General features: G+C 44.7%; 1 protein-coding gene across 4 annotated transcripts in view; it reads right to left on the bottom strand.

Annotated features, from left to right (window-relative positions):
• The window catches only part of DENND1A (DENN domain containing 1A), a 266,239-nt gene that overhangs the window by 127,190 nt on the left and 114,313 nt on the right, over nt 1-24,736 (bottom strand). For all 4 annotated transcript variants that reach the window (XM_087879481.1, XM_087879478.1, XM_087879480.1 and 1 more), the window contains exons 6-7: nt 3,466-3,535; nt 1,243-1,323 (exon numbers count right to left, since the gene is read on the bottom strand). In XM_087879481.1, coding sequence (XP_087735607.1) covers nt 1,243-1,323; nt 3,466-3,535 — 151 coding nt within the window. The remainder of the gene's footprint in view (nt 1-1,242; nt 1,324-3,465; nt 3,536-24,736) is intronic.

Genomic DNA, 24,736 nt, shown 5'->3' with positions numbered 1-24,736 from the left:
CTAGCCATACTCAATTACAGTAGTGGACAAAATTGTGGAAACCTTTTGGGGAAAATGCATTTTTGAAGTTTGATGGCTAATAACACCACTTCATTTTTGGAGTTTCAAGATAATCCTGTTCCACTGCTGGAATGGCCTGGGAAGAGCCCAGATCTTAACCCAATGAAAAATCTATGGAGCAGCCGACTAAAGAAACTGGTTAGTCAGAAGCGACCCAGCCATAAAACCCAGTTAATAGAAGCCATCATTCAATCTTGGTTTCACATCATAACAGCCACAGAACTAAAAGACTTGGTTCGCTCCATGGGAAGACGTTGTAAGGCCATCATTCGTGCTAAAGAGCCTTGGTGGCACAGCAGACTAAAGTGCTGTTAAGTAGCACCAGCTGTGCCTGCAATTACTGCAAGTTCAAATCTCACCAGGCTCAAGGTTGACTCAGCCTTCCATCCTTTCGAGGTAGGTAAAATGAGGACCCGGATTGTGGGGGCAATAAGATGACTTTGTATAAAAAAGAACACCACTTGGGGGGGGGGTGAAAGCCCTATTAAGCAGGTATATACAAAAGTATGAAGGCTGTTGCTTAACGCATTGTAAGCCACCCTGAGTCTCCGGAAAAGGAGCGGCATATAAATCGAACCAATAAATGAATGAATGAATGAATGAATGAATGAATGAATGAATGAATGAATGAAGGTTACCCAACTAAGTATTATCTGACATGGTGATCATTTTTGTATATCTCCTTTTTTCTACGGTGATCATTTTTGTATATCTCGTTTTTTTCTACGTGTTTCACTTTTCTTCTTTATACTGTAACTGTTATTCTAATAGCAAATCCTTTCTAAAAGTTATTGCATTACGTTCTTGATTAAATTATCTTTCCATTGATATATAATTTGATGGTAATACTCCAAAAAAAAAGTGGTGTTATTAGCTAGTTTTAGAAAATACAACTTTTCCCAAAAGGTTTCCACAATTTTGGCCACTGCTGTATACAAGATATGGATTTGTTACCAGCCCAAACCTTTTCAGGCAAGTGTTGACTTAGTGTTGTTTCAAATAATGGAGATCCTGGACAGATCCCTCTTGGCATACGCCAAGCCAGTTAAGGCAGTTAAGAATGGGGGAAATGTCACTTCTGCTCCTTGGGACTTCCGTGATGCCAAGACAAGGAACTGAAGAGCTGCACCCTTCTCCAAATGAAAACCTCCAGATTTTTTTCTCCGTTTTAGGAATGCTCACCACGCTGAGATGAATCGAAGAAGCTGGCTCGGGAATCGGTAGTTTATAAAGCGTCTGCAAAAGTTCACATCTTTGGCTGTCCTGAAAAAAAGAAGAAGAAATGAGGGGGTCTCAGTGAGTTGTGCTCCTTGGAAGGGGAATATCTGTCTCCTCTCTCTTGTTAAAGGTAAAGGTTTCCCTTGCATATATGTATAGTCGTTCCCAACTCTAGGGGGCGATGCTCATCTCCGTTTCAAAGCCGAAGAGCCGGCGCTGTCCGAAGACGTCTCTGTGGTCATGTTGCTGGCGTGACTCAATGCCAAAGGCACTCAGAACGCTGTTCCCTTCCCACCAAAGGTGGTCCCGATTTTTCTACTTGCATTTTTTTTACGTGCTTTCGAACTGCTAGGTTGGCAGAAGCTGGGACAAGTCACGGGAGCTCACCCCGTTATGCGGCACTCGGGATTCGAACTGCTGAACTGCTGACCTTTCGACCGACAAGCACAGCGTCTTAACTGTCAGCGTTCCAAATTATGATCTCCTCCAGCGCTGACATGAATGAGAGAGGGAGAAGCTTTGCTTTAATGCTGAGATGAACTTTTACCTAGTTTCCTGCTCTTTAGTAGATAGCGTTACCTGGGTGATAGAGGGAGGGGGGAATTCCTGTGAATAGAAAGTGCTTGGGATGGAGAGATGGATCTGCACAATGGCCAATGAGACATTGGGGTTGAAGAATGGAAAGGGAGGGGTTTGGAAGGAGGTGCCAGTTTTGACTGCACAAGAGTTCAGGGATGACGTTATTTCTATTCTTAAATAAAGAAAAGATTCATTAGAGACTTTGCGTTTGAGAATGAAGTTTATTTAAGATAGCACTGAAACCTGACATTAACGTTAAAAAAAATGCAAGTAAAATGCATTTAAGGGATAGCCTTTTGAGGGTTATATTTTGAAGACTGTTTTATTGAAGCAAAAATGTTTAACTAAAAATGGAGAGCTTTTTAAAAGTTATCGAGGTATCAAAATTTAATGGGTAGCTTCCTGAAAGTTTTGAAACTTATATCTTGAAGAATGAATTTAAGATTTAGAAATAACTTAACCCAATGGATTAACAGTATCTCTAAGGTTATATTCTGAAGAATGTTTTATTACAATCAGAAATTGGCAAGTGGTTTATGAATGACCAAAGAGGACAAATGTTTAATTTAGAATTTTACTAAGTAATGCTGAAAAAGAAGGTATGGAAAGGATTTTAGTAACAAATGTGAAATGTGATAAGAGAATTTATAAAAGGAAGGTTGATGAATAACTTTTAAAAGGGGAGTTAAAGAACGTGAGGAAGTTTTGAATCTTGTAGTAAGTTAGTATATATTAGCTTAGGTTTGTTAAATGTTATACCCTGTTTTTGCTCTGGGAAATCGGGGGTGTGTGGGGAGGGGGGGTTGAAGGTTGTGTGGGGATAAAATTGTTGTAAAATTTTTAATAAAATAAAAAGATAGATAAGTGTATTAATAGAGAAGTAAGAAATGTGGGGGAAATGTTATAATAAATAAAATGATAATATTAAGATATGATAAATATTGGAGGAGTAAGAAGAAGACACAAAGGATGTACTTAGATGATATATTGAATGATTATGTATTGTTTGTTTATTTGTTTATAAAATAAAAACTTTTTTTATAAAAAAAATGCAAGTAGAAAAATAGGGACCACCTTTGGTGGGAAGGGAACAGCGTTCCGTGCGCCTTTGGCGTTGAGTCATGCCGGCCACATGACCACGGAGACGTCTTCGGACAGCGCTGGCTCTTTGGCTTTGAAATGGAGATGAGCACCGCCCCCTAGAGTCAGGAACGACTAACACATATGTGCCAGGGGAACCGTTACTTTACCTTTAATCTGAAATTCCTGTGAATCATTATCACCTCTATCATTGAACAGGGGATATTAAAATAACCACAAACAGAATCCAATATTACTTGGCTTTATTGGGAAATAGGGAAATAATTCCATGGAAATATTTTCTACCTGTCTTTAAAAATTGGATTTTTTTTTTTTTACTTTATCAAAACTTGTTCTAGTGATAGAATTGTCTTCCATAGCTGAATCAAAGATGGATCTGGCAAATGGTATAAAGTTTTAAAGACATAAACACACTGGGTCTCTCTCAAATACACACACAAACTACACAAATACACAAACGCACAAAACGCACATCAAGTCACACGGAAGTGCGACCCAGATATTTACCTGGCCCTTCACTGTGTAGTCTGCCAGAATATTCAGCAGTTTATAAAAGACTTCAAACCACGGGAGATAACTAAAAAAAGAAAAGAAAAGAAAAGCATGTGTTTGCACATTAATGTTATGAAGGAAAAAACTTCTGCAAAATGTGTACAAAAAGGAGAAGGAAGCTTGTTGAGATGTCATCATCTTGCCACTCCTTGCATGCCCTAAATCAGGGGTCTGCAACCTTAAACACTCAAAGAGCCATTTGGACCCGTTTCCCACAGAAAAAAAAACACCGGGAGCCACAAAAACCCTCCCCGTGCCTGACTATGTCTTGAGCGGCCACAAAACTAGCATATGTAGTTGAATTAAACGTTTTGTTTTCTTCTGAAATGTTTCTTTTCTTGGATTTATCCATGGTGGGCCTACCGGGGGTTGAAAAGCTCCATAAATCGTGTACCCGGTGGGTGTCGCACATTGGCGGTTGTGACACATATTTTGAGTGACAGGGAGCCGCAGCAGAGGAGTGAAAGAGCCACATGCGGCTCCAGAGCTACAGGTTGCTGACCCCTGCCCTAGATCAAGGGTCTCCAACCTTGGCAACTCTAAGACTTGTGGACTTCAAGGTCCACAAGTCTTAAAGTTGCCAAGGTTGGAGAACCCTGCCCTAAATCCCCCGAGATAAAATCGGAAAATAGTGGTGGTGGATGAAGACTTCTGATGTCCTGACAGGTGTTGATTGGTACTCTAGGAAAACATATGAAGAACACTGCAGCCCATTCTTAGCAGGGTTCCTAGCACCACATGAAAATCAGAATACACCGAGCTTGGCTTTTTTATTGTCTGGAAGCCACACCTGAGGCAGCGGTGAAATCTTCCGCAGATTGCCAGCGGCAAAAGCACGCTGTGTGCACAGTGCACACCAAACACACGCTGCATGCGTGCGCCAAATGCACGCATCACGCACGGAAAAAGAAGGCTTAACAAGATAAGCAGAACAGCGAGGGGGAGAACAGTTGTGCCGCGCAATTTAGATTTGCTAGTAAGGCGGATTTCCTGCGAATATAAATTGCGCGGCACAGCTGATTGTTGGAAATACTGGGTCGGACGTTTCCGATCAGAGGTGGGTTTCAGCAGGTTCTGGAGAACCGGTAGCGGAAATTTTGAGTCGTTCGGAGAACCGGTAGTAAAAATTCTGACTGGCCCCACCCCCGTCTATTCTCTGCCTCCCGAGTCCCAGCTGATCAGGAGGAAATGGGGATTTTGCAGTAACTTCACTGTTTATTTATTATTATTCTTCTGCAGTAACTTCACTATTTATTTATTTATTTATTTATTTATTTATTTATTTATTTATTTATTTATTTATTTATTTATTTATTTATTTATTTGATTTATATGCCGCCCTTCTCCGGAGACTCAGGGCAGCTTACAATGCGTTAAGCAATAGCCTTCATTCTTTTGTATATTTTATACAAAGTCAGCTTATTGCCTCCACAAACTGGGTCCTCATTTCACCTACCTTAGAAAGGATGGAAGGCTGAGTCGACCTTGAGCCTTGGAGAGATTCGAACCAGCAGAAATTGCAGGCAGCTGTGTTAATGACAGGGTGCACTAAACCCCTGTACTATCAAGGCTCTTTTTAAATATACATTTATTTAATAATAAATGAAATGAATGAAAATGAAATGAACTTTCCCCTGGATTGGGGACGGAATGGAGATTTTACAGTATCCTTCCCCTGCCACGCCCACCAAGCCATGCCACGCCCACCAAGCCACGCCCACAGAACCGGTAGTAAAAAAATGTGAAACTCACCACTGGATCCGGTAGCTTTTTTTTTTTTTTTTTACTACCGATTCGCTCAAACCGGCGCGAACCGGTAGCATTTCACCCCTGACCTGAGGGGAGAAAATTTCCCTCAGCTACAGAATCAACCTAATCTTTATTAACCGACAGGAACCGAAGAGGCGGCACAATGGCTGGTTTTTCTCTAAGGCTTAAAAAGTGTCAAAACCAGATTCCGCTTAGGGATCTGGGCTCTTTTTGCTAAGCAACCACGGACCGATTTTCCCCGTTCCGATCGGCGCCGACAACTGCCGGAGGGCTCTCCAGGGCCCTGCGTTGTCTTTTCACCTGGGGTGGGGGAGGGAAAAACCCTTGGCAGGTGTTCACTCTTCGACAGGTATAGGGGCAGACTCGAGCCCACTGCAAGACTCGAGGAAAATCCCACAGGGAAAAGGGGAGGGGGGAAAAAGGGGACTTCAGGCTGGCTTCTCTCTGGACTCGCTTGGAACTCACCAAAGAGGCCGGTGCCAAATTGGGGGCTTTGAGGAACATTTGCCTTCCTTCCATCCTTTTCCTCTTTGCTTCCCTCCCTTCCTTCCCCTTTGCCTTCCTTCCTTCCTCCCCCTTTGCCTTCCTTCCTACCTACCTACCTTCCCTCCTTCCTTCCATCCCTTCTTTGCATTCCTTCCTTCCTTCCATCCTTTTCCTTCCTTTCCCTCTTTGTCTTCCTTCCTTCCTTCCCCTTTGCCTGCCTGCCTTCCTCTCTCCCTTCCTCTTTGCCTTCCTTCCTTCCCTCCTTCCTTTCATCCCTTCTTTGTGGTCCTTCCTTCCAACCATCCTTTTCCTTCCTTTCCCTCTTTGCCTTCCTTCCCTCCTTCCTTCCCTCCCTTCTTTGCATTCTTGCCTTCCATCCATTCTTTGCCTTCCTTTCCCTCTTTGCCTTCCTCCCCCTTTGCCTTCCTTCCCTCCTTCCTTTCATCCCTTCTTTGCGTTCCTTCCTTCCATCCATCTTTTTCCTTCCTTTCCCTCTTTGCCTTCCTTCTTTCCTTCCCTTCTGCCTGCCTGCCTTCCTCCTTTCCTTTCCCTCTTTGCTTTCCTTCCTACCTTCCTTCCCTCCTTCTATCCCTTCTTTGCATTCCTTCCATCCATCCATCCTTTTCCATCCTTTCTTCCCCTCTGCACCTTCCTTCCTTCCCTCCCTTCTTTGACTTCTTGCCTTCCTTCCATCCATTCTTTTCCTTCCTTCTTTCCCCTCTGCACCTTCCTTCCTTCCCTCCTTCCATCCCTTCTTTGCATTCCTTCCATCCATCTATCCATCCTTTTCCTTCCTTCCTTCCCCTCTGCACCTTCCTTCCTTCCTTCCTTCCTTCCTTCCTTCCTTCCTTCCTTCCCTCCCTCCCTTCTTTGCCTTCCTGCCTTCCATCCATTCCCTTTTCCTTCCTTCCCCTCTTTGCCTCCCTCCCTCCTTCCCTCCTTCCTCTTCTTCTATTTCACTTCTCCCAGCTGAGCAGAAGCAAGGAGAACAGAGAGAGGAAAATTTATCTCGGCAACCTCTGCCTTCTCCGTATTTATTTGTGAGTCTCCTTTTCAAAACACAAGGAGGGGCAGGAGGCAGCAGCTTCCAACCCCCCCCCTTCTCTGCCTGGAGCTGATGGACCGAGAAACTGGTAGCCCACTTGGGGATTGACGGGGCATGTTTTTCTCATATTTCATTGGTAACCTAGCACTTCCACTTCCTCTTGGCTCCTCCAGAGCTTTTGATTAACTGCTGCTTTCACGGGTCAGAGGTTAAACAAAGGAAGGGAAACCCCTACTGAAATGGCCCACACAGCCCTGACACACACACACACACACACACACACACACACACACAAATTAAAAATAAACCAGCCCAAGAGCAACTCAGCTTAAAAGACGCGAAAGGAACAGGTTGAAAATTCCTCCAAGCACCTCAAGTTCAAAGGCTTCTACAGCCATAAATCAGAGAGCGATCCTGGCTTGTTACGCCCAATCATACCCTGGATTCAATTTTGCTTGGCAAGGCGAGACAAAAACATCTCCATTTTCTCGTCTCCCACCCAGGTGGAGACGTAACCTTCCTTGCCTCCAGTGTCACAGAGGAAATGTTTTCTCCCGTAGTGGCCAAAAATTGTGGAAACCTTTTGGGGAAAGTTGTATTTTCTAAAACTAGCTAATAACGCCACTTTTTTTTTCCGGAGTAGTACCATCAAATTATATATCGATGGAAAGATCATTGAATCAAGAACGTAATGCAATAACTTTTAGGAAGGATTTGCTATTTAGAATAGCAGTTACAGTATAAAGGAAAAAAAAACGTAGAAAAAAACGAGATATATACAAAAACGATCCCCATAGAAAAAACGAGATATACAAAAATTATCACCATGTCAGTGAATACTTCGTTGGGTAAACTTTAGCATGAATGACGGCCTTACAACGTCTTCCCATGGAGCGAACCAAGTCTTTTAGTTCAGCAGCTGTTTTAATGTGAAACCAAGATTGATCGGTTGCTTCTATTAACTGGGTTTTATTGCTGAGATGCTTCTGACTAACCAGTTTCTTTAGTCGGAAAATCCATTGATTTCCAATTGGGTGAAGGTCTGGGCTATTCCGAGGCCATTCCAGCAGTGGAATAGGATTATCTTGAGCCGGTAAAAGGCTGGAAAAGGGTCCAAAAAAAGCCTCAAGAATGGGTGAAAAAAAGCCCCCCAAAAGGGCCAAAAAAAGCCTCAAAAACAGACCGAGAAAAGCCTCAAAAATGGGCCAAAAAAGCCTCGAAACAGGCCAAAAAAAAGAGCCTCGAAACAGGCCAAAAAAAGCCTCGAAACAGGCCAAAAAAAATAAAAAAGCTTCGAAACAGGCCAAAAAAAAAAAAGCCTCGAAACAGGCCAAAAAAAAAAAGCCTCGAAACAAGCCAAAAAAAAAAAAAAGCCTCGAAACAGGCCAAAAAAAGCCTCGAAAATGGGCCGTAAAAAGCTCCGAAAACCGGCCAGAAAAAGGCTGGAAAAAAGGGCCGAAAATGGGGCGCGCTTACAGGCCAAAAACTTTTTGTTGTTGTTTTCCTCTTCTAAATTTTGGTGCCTCTTATAGTCCAAAAAATACGGATATATGGATAACAGAAGCTTCCCAAGGACAAACATGGAATGTGACGGCCACAGTAACTCAAGGATCCCGGACCTCCGAACCTTTCGCCAGGCTCTGAAAACGTTCCTATTTCGGCAAACTGGGCTGGCTTAAAATTTTTTATTGGTGAATTTTATGGGTAAGGGGTTTTAAATTGGGGAAAGCCATTAGGGATTTAATTTTGTTTTAAATGTATTTTAACGTTTATATTGTATGTTTTTTAATCTTGGCTGTTCACCGCCCTGAGTCCTTCAGGAGAGGGGGCAGTATAAAAATTAAATAAATAAATAAATAAATAAATAAATAAATAAATAAATAAATAAATAAATAAATAAATAAATAAGGAACAGCCTTGATCCCAAATCATCAGGCCCAGCCTTTTCCTCCCAGCTTAATATTAACATATTCCGCAGTGGTGAAATCTAAAATTTATTGCTACCGGTTCTGTGGGTGTGGCTTGGTGGTGGTGGTGGGGATTAATGTGACTGGGTGGGCGTGGCCAATTTTTTTTTTTTTACTTTTAAAACCATTTTTTCTACAACCTCTTCGGCGAAGAGGTTGTAAAAAATGCTTTCAAAAGGCTCTGACGATCCCAGCTGAGTTGCCTGATCAGCAGAGGCTTTTTTCTCTTTTCAATGCTTCTGACAATCAGGCAACTCAGCTTGGATCGTCAGAGGCTTTTAAAAGACAAAAAAGGTTTTTTTTTCTTTTAAATGCCTCTTGACGATCCAAGCTGAGTTGCCTGATTGCCAGAGGCTTTTTTTTTCTTTTAAAAGCCTTTGACGATCCCAGCTGAGCCGTGCAATCATCAGATGCTTTTTTTTTTTTTTACTTTTAAAAGCATTTTTTCGGCCGAAGAGGTTGTAGAAAAAAATGCTTTTAAAAGTAAAAAAAAAAGCCTCTGATGATTGTGCGATTCAGCTGTGCACAGTGGGGGGGGGAGGGGCAGGGATTTTTGCTACCAGTTCTCCGAACCACCCGCCTCCATCGCTACCGGCTCGGGCGAACTGAACTGGGAGCATTTCACCCCTGTCTGCAACCCTCTGGAACCGCTAAATATATTTTCTCTGCTGCCCACAGGACAATGGCAGGTCCCTTTCCCTTGACGGATTGTCCTGCTGGAGAAACTGGTGGTCACCATCCTGTTGGCCAATTATTATGACTCTTGGGGGGGGGCTCAAGCTCACCCCCTTCAGGGTCCATGGTCTGGACTAATTAATTGGGTTTTGAGGGGTTTGCACAACACACAACCCCTCTTAATCCATTGAAGCATCACCTAGCAATAGGGCCATAAGATTTGCAACACAATCCTTGTGGAATTAATTTTTTTTTAATTGCTAGCATAGCGGCGGAGGGAAAGGTTTTTTTAAATTGTTGTGACCAGTAGATGGCTAATTGGAACATCATCTTCCCTGGCGCAATGAGAAACTTTGGTATCACTGGGCAATTTTTTTTTTTAAAAAAAGTTTTTTATTAGTAATACAAATTAAAAACATTGGACATGGTGTGACGTCTCCAGTTTAAACATTTTCGCTACGTTTTACCTTATAATTAATACAATTCCTTATCTCTATACAAGTTTATACTATTTATCTCATTTCAAACATATAGATTCTTACATCTGCAAAAGTTACAATTTTTTTTTACAATTGGAACAAATTTTATTATTGGCTTGACAGGAGGAGGAATGCTGGGATAAATGATTCTTGACGAGTTTAGAAGTTTTTACACTAGTTTTCTGTGTTAGATAAGATCGAATTTGGTACGGATGTAACTTTCACAGATCACCGGGCAATTTTTGTTCCTTTTGTTCGTGAATTTTATTCCCGTATTAAGAACATGAATCAAGGGCCGTTGCAAAACTCTGCCTTCCTCCTAATCTTTCTCGGATTCTGCAACCTCAAAGTTTAATATTTTTATTTATTTGAGTTATAAAATATTGTAAAATACGAAAGTCAATAGGAAAACGGTGGGGAGGGAAAGGGGGAAGAGAAGCAAGGAAGGGTAAAGAAAAAAGAAAAGAAAAAGAAACATCGACTTCCGACTCTCTCCGTTGGCAGTAAAAGAAATCAAATCACAACTTTTTGCTTTTTCGTAATAATATGAACCAGCCATTTCTGTAAAGATCTATCAATCTACTCGGTAAAACCCCAAAATCAAAGTTTCATTCCTTTCCACTTCAAGCACGAAGTTCAGAAGCGGTCTCCAAGTGGATACAAACGTACCGTATTTTTCGGAGTAAAAGGAAGGAGGAGGAGGAGTGAGGAGAAGGAAGGAGGAATAAGGAAGAGGGGGGAGGAGGAGGAAGAAGGAGGAAGGAGGAGGAGGAGGAGGAAGAGGATGAAGGAGGAGGAGGAAGAAAGTGGAAAGTGGAAGGAGGAAGGAGGAGGGAGGAGGAAGGAGGAGGAGGAAGGAGGAGGAAGACAGTGGAATGAGGAAGGAGAAGGAAGAAGGGAGGAGGAGGAGGGAGGAGAAGGAAGAGGGGAGGAAGGAGGAGGAGGAAGGAGAAGGAAGTAGGGAGGAGGAGGGAGGAGGAAGAAGGTGGGAGGAGGGAGGAGGAGGAAGGAGATGGAAGAAGAGGGAGGAGAAAGGAGGAGGAAGGTGGAAGAAGGGAGGAGGAGGAAGAAGGAGGAGGAAGGAGAAGGAAGGAGGTGGAGGAAGGAGGAAGGAGAAAGGCGAAAGGAGGGAGGAGGAAGAAGGAGGTGGAAGAAGAAAGAGGGAGGAGAAAGGAGGGAGGAGGAGGAAGAAGGTGGAGGAAGGAGGGAGGAGGGAGGAGGAGGAAGGAGGTGGAAGAAGAAAGAGGGAGGAGAAAGGAGGGAGGAGGAGGAGGAATGTGGAGGAAGGAGGGAGGAGGGAGGAGGAAGAAGGAGGTGGAAGAAGAAAGAGGGAGGAGAAAGGAGGGAGGAGGAGGAGGAATGTGGAGGAAGGAGGAAGGAGGAGGTGGAAGAAGAAAGAGGGAGGAGAAAGGAGGAGGAAAGTGGAAGAAGGGAGGAGGAGGAGGAAGGAGGAAGGTGGAAGAAGAAAGAGGGAGGAGGAAGGAGGGAGGAGGAGGAGGCTACAGCGCTGGAAATGATGCTGATCTTTGCAACCAACGTCTAAGAGCCAAACGCTGCTAAAATCCACCCACAACTGCAAATTAAAAAGCCCTGTAAGTGCTTGCAAATCAGATACGGAAGCTCAGAAGCCCGAGAGAGATCAGCGTGTCAGGGCGTCCCCGGGGTCGACAAACTGTCGAAACCCCTTCCAAGGAGATAAGCATTCCTCGGCAGATGTGTTCCTCCTGGCTAAAGCGCAGCCGGGGCTGACACGCCACGCCACCTCGGAGCAAGCACAGAAATCCGGAGAACATGGTGAGATTCCTGGAGACGCGGTGGTCTACAGAAGCACCTTGAGGTTAAGACACATAAAACATGAATAGAATCACTTCTGGTTTCCTCTGGAAAGCAGATTTGCAGGAAAACAGGGGAGTCAATCACCTCTGGGCTCCCCCACCACCGGCCCCGAGCCTCGGACTGACCACAGCCAAAGACGGAAGGCTACTCTGGATGGGCCTCTGGTCTGATCCAACAAGAGGTCATTACACTCCAAAGTTTAAACCGAGTCAGAGTTCACTGTGGGAATGTTTCAGCGGGAAATGAAACAGCTGCTCCAGATTTCAAGCAAGGCAGAAAAAGATATATATATATATTGCATTCTTCCTTCAGTGATAAGGAACAAATCCTTTCTCCCTCCATGCTGGAGCTGAGGCTATGAGTAACGCATTGGTTTCAAAGGAAGCTTTGCAGCCAGGGGCTTGTGGGGGTCATGTCCACCCTAATGCCCACCACCCACGTTCTAGTACAACAGATATTGGACTGAGCGCAACTGGATCAGTCCGAGCCACGAAAACCTGATGGTGAACTGAATGGGTCTACGACAGTTCACCGCAGTCAATTTTCTGCGGCCAACTTGCCATGGCCATCCCTCCACAGCTAACTCTCTGTGGCTAACTCTCCACAACCAATTCTCTGTTGCCAACTCTCCATGGCCAACTCTCCGTAGCCAACTCTTTGCGGCCAACTTGCCATGGTCAACTCTCGACAGCCAACTCTCCATGGCCAACTCTCCGTAGCCAACTCTCTGCAGCCAACTTGCCATGGTCAACTCTCCACAGCCAACTCTCCCTGGCCAACTCTCCGTAGCCAACTCTCTGCAGCCAACTTGCCATGGTCAACTCTCGACAGCCAACTCTCCCTGGCCAACTCTCCATAGCCAACTCTCTGCGGCCAACTTGCCATGGTCAACTCTCCACAGCCAACTCTCTGTGGCCAACTCACCATGGTCAACTCTCCACAGCCAACTCTCTTGGCCAACTCTCCATTGCCAACTCTCCACAGCCAACTCCCCATAGCCAACTCTCTGCACCCAACTCTCCATGGCCAACTCTCCATGGCCAACTCTCTTGGCCAACTCTCCATAGCCAACTCTCTGTGGCCAACTCGCCATGGTCAACTCTCCACAGCCAATTTTCTGCAGCCAACTCGCCATGGCCATCCCTCCACAGCTAACACTCTGTGGCCAACTCTCCACAGCCAACTCTCTGTGGCCAACTCACCATGGCCAGCTCTCCATGGTGAACTCTCTGCACCCAACTCTCCATGGCCAAATCGCCATGGCCAACTCTCCACAACTTGCTGTGGCCAACTCTCTATGGCCATCTTGCCAAGGCCATTCACCATGGCTAGTTGGTTGTGGCAAGTTGTCCCGTTCCAAACTGAATGGTGGCAACCCTGCTTCAGATGGGGGGTCATCATCTCTTCCTAGGACCTGAACACCATCCTGAAAGAACACGGCAAAGAAATCCAACTCTTATCAGGACCTGGTAAGAGCTGGTTTCAATGGGTTAACCAGAACTGGATTTCAAAGCTTCTAGTCTTCTTAGACGGCAGGAGGAGGTCTATAAATAAAGCCCTATAAATTATGGGTCAGGCCTTGGACCAACAGAAGATGCCCTTTCTGGTCAACCAAGAAGGATCAAGCTTTGTCTGAATTGAGAGTCAAGCAGGGAAAGAAGGTAGCTCAACAATAGACCATTCTTTTGGTGCTCCAGTAGACATGGAGAAAAACCCAGTGGATAATTACAGGATGATCATTATTATCAACAATGCTGGAGAGAAATCAACCACAAGTCTGAGGGTAGACAACTCCCCTGGACAAGAAGCCAAGATTGGGCTTCAGCCAGATCTCTCCACGCTAACTAAAAATTGAGAGAGAGATCCTTCACCTGCCAAATGAGATTCCTCATTCAAAAGGAATCCAAGTAACAAAAAAAAAAGGGGAGGAAATTGCTTTGAAGAACCTCTACGATGACCTCCAAAATTCTTGGCTGGATGAACCCAAGGCCAGAACTAGAAAGAAGCGGATCTCCATATTCATACCATGTACTTATGCTACACAACAAAGAATGTTCTTTCTGCGCCAACTCAGGAAGCTCAAATACCCAAGGAGCTGCTGATTCAGTTCTACAGAGGAATGATTGAGTCTGTCATCTGCACCTCCATAACTGTCTGGTTTGGCTCTGCAACCCAACAAGACAGACACGGACTTCAGAGGATAGTTAGAATTGCAGAAAAAAGCAATGGCTACCAACCTGCCTTCCATGGAGGACCTGGATACTGCACGAGTCAAAAAGAGGGCTGTGAAAATATTTATAGACCCCCTCGCATCCTGGACATAGACTGTTTCAACTCCTACCCTCAAAACGACACTATGGAGCACTGCACACCAGAACAACTAGACACAAGGACAGCTTTTTCCAGAACGCCATCCCTCTGCTAAACAAATAATTCCCTCAACACTGTCAAACTATTTACTAAATCTGCATTACTATTAATCTTCTCTTCCTTACTAGTATCCGTCTCTTCCCACTTATGACTTATTTGTATTTTTCAATTTATATTGGTTTTATTTGTTTCCTAGTAAGATTTGATAGCTTATTAGTAACCTTGACTATCACTAAGTGTTGCATCTTTTTATTCTTGATGAATGTATTTTATTCTCCTTATGTACACTGAGAGCATATGCACCAAAGACAAATTCCCTGTGTGTCCAATCACACTTGGCTAATAAAGATTTCTATTCTATTCAGATTTCTATTCTATTCTATTCTATTCTATTATCCTCTCCTCTCCTCTCCTATATCTTATCCCATCCCATCCCATCCCATCCCATCCCATCCCTATCCTATCCTATCCTATCCTATCACATATTCTATTCCATTGCATTCCATCCTATCCCATATCCTATCCCATTCTATTCTATTCTATCTCCTATCCCATTCCATTCCATTCCATTCCATAACCTATCCCATATCCTATCCCTATCCCATATCCTATCCTATCTATTCTATTCTATTTTATCCTATCCTATCCTATCCGCACACGGATGGGAAAGAAGGGATGGATGCCCTTAAATTTTGAACCCCGTGCCAAGGACCCTTCTCCAAAACAAGCTAGGCTGAAGACAGAGAGGGGCGGGGCCAAGAGAAAAAAACCGCATCATTAAAAATGCCTGCAATATATTCCTGATCGTTCACATTAATATTCCTCGTGCTTTAGTGATATTCCCCAGTGGGGTGTTCAGAAGTACACAATGTCGAGGGTCCTTGAGGGGGACACAGGAGGGGTTTTTTTGGGGGGGCGTGGGGGAGCCTCAGACTGTGCCAGCTACCGTGGTGGGAAACCCTTTTTTGACTTTTTGATTTGCACAACGCAAGCGGGCCCAAGAAAATACCTGGAAGGGCTGCCGCACAGTTCCTGGAGAAAAATACCATTTAAATATCAGATGATTCCCTTCTAATCTTTGAAGGGGAGAGAAAATTCTCCTTCCAAAGCTGAAGCAGCTGTTTCTTCTCACATCAAGACGGGCTTAATGAGTTGGAAGTTTGTATAATAAATACCCCTTCCCTTTGAAATGTGAAGATTCCACCATTAACATGCCTTTGATTTTTTTTTTACTTTTTTCTTTTAAAAGAGCTCATTAGAATGGCAGAGAGAGAGAGAGAGAGAGAGAGAGAGAGAGAGAGAGAGAGAATGGCACGAGATCTCCTAAATCACCCTGCCAGGCTCTCTTCCCAAGCAATGAGCTCCCAAGGTCAGGGGCAAGGAAGAGCTGGCTGCAAGAGAGGACGGGGTGGTAGAAGGGAAGCAGCCTGTGAACTGGCTGAACTGAGGAGCATCCGGTTATCCATTTTGCTGGCCTGTTGGAGGAGGAGGAGGAGGGAGAGAAGGGGGAGGAGGAGGAGGAAGGGGGGGAGGAGGAGGAGGAGGAGGAGGAGGGAGAGAAGGGGGAGGAGGAGGAAGGGGGGAGGAGGAGGAGGAGGGAGAGAAAGGGGAGGAGGAGGAGGGAGGGAGGGAGGGAGGAGGAGGAGGAGGAGAAGAAGGAGAAGAAGAAGAAGAAGAAGAAGAAGAAGAAGAAGAAGAAGAAGAAGAAGAAGAAGAAGAAGAAGAATTGAGGAGAAGGGGGAGGAGGAGGAGGAAGGGGGGGTGGAGGAGGAGGAGGAGGAAAACGGTGGAGTCCTTGATGCTCTCTGAGCTTGGTTATTTTTTTGCAGAAAATTTCATTACCCAGCTAGGTAACATCATCAGTGCTAGAAGGGAGGAGGAGGATGGAGGAGGAGGAGGAGGAGGGAGGAGGAGGAGGAGGAATCCTTGATGCTCTCTGACCTTGATGATTTTCTTGCAAACACTTCAAGAAAAGTGGAGGAGGAGGAGGAGGGAGAGAAGGGGGAGGAGGAGGAGGAAGGGGGGGGAGGAGGAGGAGGAGGGAGAGAAGGGGGAGGAGGAGGAGGAAGGGGGGGAGGAGGAGGAGGAGGGAAAGAAGTGGGAGGAGGAGGAGGAGGAGGAGGAGGAAGGAAGAGGAGGAGGAAAACGGTGGAGTCCTTGATGCTCTCTGAGCTTGGTTATTTTTTTGCAGAAAATTTCATTACCCAGCTAGGTAACATTATCAGTGCTAGAAGGGAGGAGGAGGAGGGAGGAGGAGGAGGAGGAAGAGAAGGGGGAGGAGCAAAAACAAATTTTCCCCATGTTTGCATGCCCAGGCTTGGAATTTGAGACGGGGGGGGAGAGGCAAAAATCGACTATTTCCCTTTTTGCTTGTAGATGCTCAACTCAAGCGCTCTCCAGATCCTTCCGTGTAGGGTCAACCTTCCCAATCCTCCCAACGCGGGAGAATATCTTTCGCCTCTTGTTAATTCCCTCTTCTGTCTTTGTAGACGGCCTGCCCATTACAGAGAGACATTTTCACACTTGCAAGCTTAACGCACACACACACACACACAATCACCATAGCAACAATCATGCATATTGAGGAGATACTGGCATGGCCGCCACAGAAAGAGACCCTGGGATCTTGAAGCATCGAGACCGTAATGTGGGAAAACTCTACTCGGCTCACCGAATTGGACCCCGGCTTACTCACGGGCTGAGGGAAGCGTCGCCATCCAGGGGTGAAATCTAAGCAGGTTCTGACCGGTTCTCGAGAAACCGGTAGCGGAAATTTTGAGTAGTTCCGAGAACCGGCAAATACGACCTCTGGCTAGCTCCGGAGTGGGGTGGGAATGGGGATTTTGCAGTATCCTTCCCCTGGAGCGGGGCGGGAATGGGGATTTTGCAGTATCCTTCTCCTGGAGTGGGGTGGGAATGGGGATTTTGCAGTATCCTTCCCCCAGGAGTGGGGTGGGAATGGGGATTTTGCAGTATCCTTCTCCTGGAGCGGGGTGGGAATGGGGATTTTGCAGTATCCTTCCCCCAGGAGTGGGGAGGGAATGGGGATTTTGCAGTATCCTTCTCCTGGAGCGGGGTGGGAATGGGGATTTTGCAATATCCTTCCCCCAGGAGTGGGGAGGGAATAGGGATTTTGCAGTATCCTCCTGGAAGAGGGTGGGAATGGGGATTTTGCAATATCCTTCCCCCAGGAGTGGGGAGGGAATGGGGATTTTGCAGTATCCTTCTCCTGGAGTGGGGTGGGAATGGGGATTTTGCAATATCCTTCCCCCAGGAGTGGGGAGGGAATAGGGATTTTGCAGTATCCTCCTGGAAGAGGGTGGGAATGGGGATTTTGCAATATCCTTCCCCCAGGAGTGGGGAGGGAATGGGGATTTTGCAGTATCCTTCTCCTGGAGTGGGGTGGGAATGGGGATTTTGCAATATCCTTCCCCCAGGAGTGGGGAGGGAATGGAGATTTTGCAATATCCTTCTCCTGCTACACCCACCAAGCCACACCACGCCCACCAAGCCACGCCCACAGAACTGGTAGTAAAAAAAAATTGAATTTCACCCCTGCTCCCATCAGTCAGAGAAGCCCCCTCCATCCATGTCCTTTTTGGAATTGGTGGGTCTACTCAACCTGTCCACCTAGCCAAACACACATGCTCTGAAGCAGAGACGAAAGTTGGCACCATTGGATTGTCCAGTAAAAAAATACTGGACGAAAATACATACGTGGTTGGAAAAAATGACAAAGCAACATGTAGACCTGAAACCAGAGATATTTTTGTTCGGCATTTTACCAAAAAAATATGACAAAAATACTACATATCTGGTCTTGCATATACTAACTGCAGGTAGAATTGTATTTGTGCAACAATGGAAAAATGATGATATTCCGTCTGAGGGGAATGTGATTAAGAAAATATTAGAATGCGCAGAAATGGATAGACTAACGCTTACTATTAAGGATAAAGAAGAAACTGAATATTATTTGATATGGGACATATTACTTGGTCTGTTGTGTGGAAGTTTGGGTGGTTTAGGGGTGGGGAATTATTTGTGGTGGGTGGGAGTGTATTTGGGGATTGTTATGTATGTGGGACCTGATCTTTGTAATATAATTTTAATCATATTTAATTTGTATTTTAAATTATTGTATTTTATTCTGATTTCATTCGAGAACGTATTTTACTCTAATTTTATTTTAAATTGTGTTTTATTCCTATTCCAATTTCATTTTAAAATGTTTCTACCAAACTTTTGTAATAATTGTTTCTGGAGCGCTGCACTTTGATATGGCACAAGGGCTAATCAATAAATGATTGACCTGATCTTGTTAAGTGAATTTCGTTTTATGGGTATACTGTGTACATACGTACAATGACAATAAAGTTATTGTTATTATTCTATCAATGGCTAGACAACAGAAACAGAACTTAAAAAGGAGGAGATATAAAAAAGAGGAAATGTTAAAGTGGAGAGTTGTTAAAGAAGATGATGTTAAGTATTATTATTGTTATTATATTATTATGTTAGTATACCCCGTTTCCCCTAAAATAAGACCTCCCCTGATAATAAGCCCAATCGGTCTTTTGAGCGCAGGCACTAAAATAAGCCCCCCCCCCGAAAATATTTAAACACATGCACAGCCAGTCCCCGCCATTTCCTCAGGTTTCCTCCACGCGCCCCAAAATAATTAGACCTCCCCGAAAATAAGGCCAAGGGGTAATTTCGGGGTTCAAAAAATATAAGACAGGGTCTTATTTTCGGGGAAACACGGTATTATTAATATTATGGTGATGAATACCACAACAAAGTTTTGTACTATAGAATTTTTGGAGAAGAGAAGAGAAGAGAAGAGAAGAGAAGAGAAGGGAAGGGAAGGGAAGGGAAGGGAAGGGAAGGGAGGGGAGGGGAGGGGAGGGGAGGGGAAGAGAAGAGAAGAGAAGAGAAGAGAAGAGAAGAGAAGAGAAGAGAGGAGAGGAGAGGAGAGGAGAGGAGAGGAGAGGAGAGGAGAGGAGAGGAGAGGAGAGGAGAGGAGAGGAGAGGAGAGGAGAGGAGAAGAGAAGAGAAGAGAAGAGAAGAGAAGAGAAGAGAAGAGAAGAGAAGAGAAGAGAAGAGAAGAGAAGAGAATTTTTTATTGGCCAAGTGTGATTGGACACACAAGGAATTTGTCTTTGGTGCATACGCTCTCAGTGTACATAAAAGAAAAGATACGTTCACCAAGAAAGAATCATAAGGTACAACACTTAATGATAGTCATGGGGTACAAATAAGCAATCAGGAAACAATATCAATATAAATCATAAGGATACAAGCAACAAAATTAGAGTCATGCAGTCATAAGTGGGAGGAGATGGATGGTGGGAACGATGAGAAGATGAATAGTAGTGCAGACTTAGTAAATAGTTTGACAGTGTTGAGGGAATTAGTTGTTTAGCAGAGTGATGGCGTTTGGGGAAAAACTGTCCTTGTGTCTAGTTGTTCTGGTGCGCAGTGCTCTATAGCGTAGTTTTAAGGGTAGGAGTTGAAACTCCAGGATCTGAGGGACGTTATGACTACTTCAACATAACTGTACCCAGACCGCACACTGTTCGATGAAAATTGAATGTTATGTAAATAAAACAAACAAAACTTATTTTTTTGAAAAAAGAAGAGAGATTCTTCTAGAAAGAGGCTGGACTGTGTCAACCCAGCAACCTCAAGGCCAATCTTCTCCACCAGCTTTTTCGTAGGACAATGCCCTTCCAAGATGCTCCAAGAACTCCACGGGGGCTATCAGGAGCCCTTTTCCAGCCTCCACATGTGGTTCTCCTCCTCTCACACCTCCTCTGCCCCGCCGCCTCCGCTCATTATCAGGCTGAAACCTCCCGGGAATCTTGCTGCTTCTTGTTTTTTTTTCGGAAGAGGAAGTAGTTCTCTAATCTCTCTCCGCCGGCTTCTGTCAGCAGAAGCGTAGAGGTCTTTGCCCCCTTGACAGATGCCTTCTAGACTCCGGCAAACCCAGCCCAAAAAACGGAAGCTGTCCTGCCTCCTTCGGTGGCATCCCCCCAACCCACCCACCTCCCCTTCCCCTCATTCAAGTGGAGTTGGGGAGCGGAGAAGGGAGGGAGAAGAGCCGGGCTTCCCCCAAGTGAAGTGCTAATGCACAATGCATTAGCGCTAAAAGAGAAGACGGCCAACTTACCCAGGGCCAAAGGGTTAATAAAAAGTGGCAGGATTTAACAACTACTACCACAGTTGCTTGGCAACTGGAGAAGGTGCCTTAGGAAGGCTTAATTAATGAATGGGGAGGAAAGAAGGTTCCGGATAAATAAAGCCGGCCTTGCGTCTCACAACTTTCCTCTCCTGGTTCCATCCAGAGAAAGCTTTCTCCCAAACATCTCCATCTTGGGTTGGGTTCCTGCTCCAGCTTGGCCTTTTTTGAGAGAGAGAGAGAGCGTTGCTCCTTCGAGAAACACTTGTTGTTAGTCGCGAAGTCGCGTCTGACCCATTGAGACCCCATGGACAACGTTCCTCCAGGCCTTCCTGTCCTCTACCATCCTCTGGAGTCCATTTAGGCTCACGCTGACTGCTTCAGTGACTCCATCCAGCCACCTCGTTCTCTGCCGTCCCCTTCTTCTTTTTCCCTCCATCGTTCCCAGCATGAGGCTCTTCTCCAGGGAGTCCTTCCTTCTCATTAGGTGGCCAAAGCATTTGAGTTTCCTCTTCAGGATCTGGCCTCCTAAAGAGCAGTCAGGGTTGATCTCCTCTAGGACTGACCGGTTGGATGGCCTTGCAGTCCAAGGGACTCGTAGGAATCTCCTCCAGCACCAGAGTTCAAAGGTCTCAATTCTTTGGCCTTCTCAGCCTTCCTTATGGTCCAACTTTCCCAGCCATCCATTGCAACTGGGAAAACCATTGCCTGGACTATACGCACTTTTGTTGGCAGGGTGATGCCTCTGCTTTTTAGTAAGCTGTCTAAATTGCCATGGCTTTCCTCCCCAGGAGCAAGTGTCTTTTAACTTCTTGGCTGCAGTCCCCATCTGCGGTGATCTTGGAGCCCAGGAAGATAAAATCTGTCACTACCTCCATTTCTTCCCCATCTATTTGCCAGCACTTGAGAGGACCGGATGGCATGATCTTAGTTTTGAAATCTCTGCGTATCCCATGAGAAGATTTTCTTAAACTTAGAACAGATTGGCCGGTCTTCGGCAGGACAAGGGGAAGGCCATGAAATCAACACAAAGGGACACCAGTGTGTGCCTTCAAGGGCATGGATTCTACCAGAAGATACGTCTCTTCCCTTCAGGGATCTATCTGTCCCATAATTGTCCTTTTTTTTTTTTGCAGGAAAAGTTAGGAAGTTCCCCTCCCTGAAAGAGTAGCCATGAACTGTTACCAGCATTGCCAAAAAGGCATTAAGGATTGTTAATCTAATTTTGCGAAGCTTCTTATCCGGTAACACTGTATTGCTAACTAGGGTATACAAAACCTTTGCCAGACCAATTCTTGAATACAGCTTGTCTGCCTGGAATCCACACTGTATATCAGACATTAATATGACTGAGCGGGTCCAGAGTATTTCACGAGAAGAGTCCTCCACTCCTCTGCTCATAACAGAATACCTTAGACCACCAGGCTTGAAATTTTGGGCTTCGACAATCTAGAACAATGCCGCCTGCGGTCCGAGCTAAGCATAATACACAAAATTATCTGCTATAACGTCTTACCTGTCAACGACTTCTTCAGCTTCAACCTCAATAACACACGGGCAAACAATTGGTACAAACTCAAGGTAAACCGCTCCAAACTCGATTGCAGGAAATACAACTTCAGCAACAGAGTGGTCAATGCCTGGAATGCTCTACCCAACTCCGTTGTTACAGCCTCAAACCCTCACAGCTTCCACCTCAAACTGTCTACTGTGGACCTCACCCCATTCCTCAGAGGTCCGTAAAGGGGGCGTGCATAAGCGCACCAGCGTGCCTACCGTCCCTGTCCTACTGTCCCCATTTATTTGTATTCATTTCCCTCGTTCATGTCCATGTACATATTCATACCTGCTATCTTGTACATGTTTGACAAACTAATAACCGTGTTTCCCCGTAAATAAGACCCTGTCTTATATTTTTTTTGAAACACCAAAATAAGCGCTTGGCCTTATTTTCGGGGAGGTTTTATTATTTTGGGGTGCATGGAGCAAGACGGGGCTCCTCTTACCATCTTACCTGATTTCCAGCTCTTGTTTAAATATTTTCGGGGAGGACTTATTTTTTGGGGGGGGGGGAAGGAGGCTTATTTTAGTGCAGGCACTCAAAAGCCCGATTGGGTTTATTATCAGGGGATGTCTTATTTTGGGGGAAACAGGGCAAATAAACAAACAAACAAACAAACAAATAAACAAACAAATAAATTCTGCCTAGCATTTGCTTATTATCAGGGGATGTCTTATTTTTGGGGAAACAGAGTAAGTAAGTAAATAAGTAAGTAAATAAATAAATAAATAAATTCTGCCTAGCATTTGCTTATTATCAGGGGATGTCTTATCTTTTGGGAAACAGGGTGGGTAAATAAATAATTAATTAATTAAATAATTAAATGGATGGATGGTTGATGGTTGGATGGATGAATGAATGAATGAATAAATTTTGCCTAGCATTTGCTTATTATCAGGGGATGTCTTATTTTTGGAGAAACGGGGTGGGTAAATAAATAATTAATTAAATAATTAAATGGATGGATGGTTGATGGATGGATGGATGAATGAATGAATAAATAAATAAATAAATAAATTCTGCCTAGCATTTGCTTATTATCAAGGGATGTCTTATTTTTGGGAAACAGGGTGGGTAAATAATTAAAAAATTAAAAAATTAAATGGATGGATGGTGGATGGATGGATGGATGGATGGATGGATGGATGGATGGATGGATGGATGAATGAATGAATGAATGAATGAATGAATGAATGAATGAATGAATAAATAAATAAATAAATAAATAAATTCTGCCTAGCATTTGTTCTTACCAAGAGGGTTGGCTGGATAATTCCACATTTGCTGGGTTGTTTGAAAAGGAAGAAAGTTTCGGATGGGAAAATCACAGGAAACTGAACTGAGGGCAGTTCAGAAACGGGATGCCCTTTAAAAAAAAACAACCCACTGTCTTTCTCATTTTCTTCATGACGAAACTTTCTTTTTTCCGCACCCAAGTGACATAAGGCAACTTGGAACCCTCTTTTTTCCGATCACGGACCTCCAGATTCTGGGTCGGATTTGCTGTTCAGGGTCACCCCTGGCCCCCGAGAGAATCAAACTGAGTCACACTGGTCTCCACAAAGAAGAGTGGGGTTCAACTTATTTTCCACAGCACCAGAAGGCCAGACAAGAAACAACGGATGGAAACTCATCAAGGAGAGAAGCAACCTGGAATTGAGGAGAAACTTCCTAACAGTGAGGACAATCGACCAGTGGAACTGCTTGCCACCAGAAGTTGTGGGTGCTCCATCACTGGAGATTTTTTAAAAAAGAGACTGGACTTGCCTGGAAAGGAACAGGCAAACTGTCAGAATATTCATGAACTGGGATAGACACGGCAACAGGTCAGCCATTGGGGACTGGCTGGAATAGGACATGGTAACAAGGTCAGCCAATGTATAGTCCAGGGGTCTGCAACCTTAAACACTCAAAGAGCCATTTGGACCCGTTTCCCACAGAAAAGAAAACACCGGGAGCCACAAAACCCTTCCTGTGACTGACTATTTCCTGAGCGGCCACAAAACTAGCAAATGTAGTCGAATTAAACGTTTTGTTTTCTTCTGAAACTTTTCTTTTGTTGGATTTATCCATGGTTGGCCTACCGGGGGTTGAAAAACTCAATAAATTGCGTGCCGGCGGGTGTCGCATACTGGCGGTTGTGACGCATATTTTGAGTGACAGGGAGCCGCAGCAGAGGGCTGAAAGAGCCACATGCGGCTCCAGAGCCCCAGGTTGCTGACCCCTGGTATAGGCATAGCAACTAAGTCAGCCACTTCCCTGAAAGTGGTTCAAATGCCACCAAGAAACTGGCACTCATACTTTGGAAAAAGTGCAAAGAAGAAGAACTAAAATGATCAAGGGCCTGGAAAGTAAAACATATGAAGAACAGGTGCAGGATGTCAGCGTCTCACCGCTGGCATAGAGAGGAGAGAGATAAGCCCTGAACTTTTGCCTGCTAAATCCCTTTGAAGCTGGGTCGTCGTGGAAATGAAGGGAGGGGGGACATTCCTGTGAAATGACGAGACAAGAAGTCAGTGGAGTGACTTGGAAGATAGCCAATGAGAAGCAGATAATTGGGGATCGGAAAGGGAGGGATTGGGGGGCAAAAGGTCAGTCTTGTCCGCATCGAGTCATGATCCGGTTGCTGTGCTCAAATAAAGAGAAGATTTCCTTAAAGATTGGCAGTTTGGAAATTCATTTATTTTGAGATAGCATCGAAGTCTGACACAGGAATTGGGTTTGGCTAGTCTAAAGAAAAGAAGGACTTAGGAGGGACATGATAGTGGTCTTCCAGTATTTGAAGAGGGGGTTAACTTAGTCTCCAAAGCACCAGAAGGCAGGCCAAGAAACAATGGATGGAAACTAATCAATCTG

Source organism: Pantherophis guttatus, chromosome 16, assembly GCF_059756535.1.
Source record: "Pantherophis guttatus breed Tessera chromosome 16, ASM5975653v1, whole genome shotgun sequence".
NCBI classification, from domain to species: domain Eukaryota; kingdom Metazoa; phylum Chordata; class Lepidosauria; order Squamata; family Colubridae; genus Pantherophis; species Pantherophis guttatus.
The sequence above is the reverse complement of the archived record's forward strand: the minus strand, read 5'-3'. Positions and strand labels throughout refer to the sequence as shown.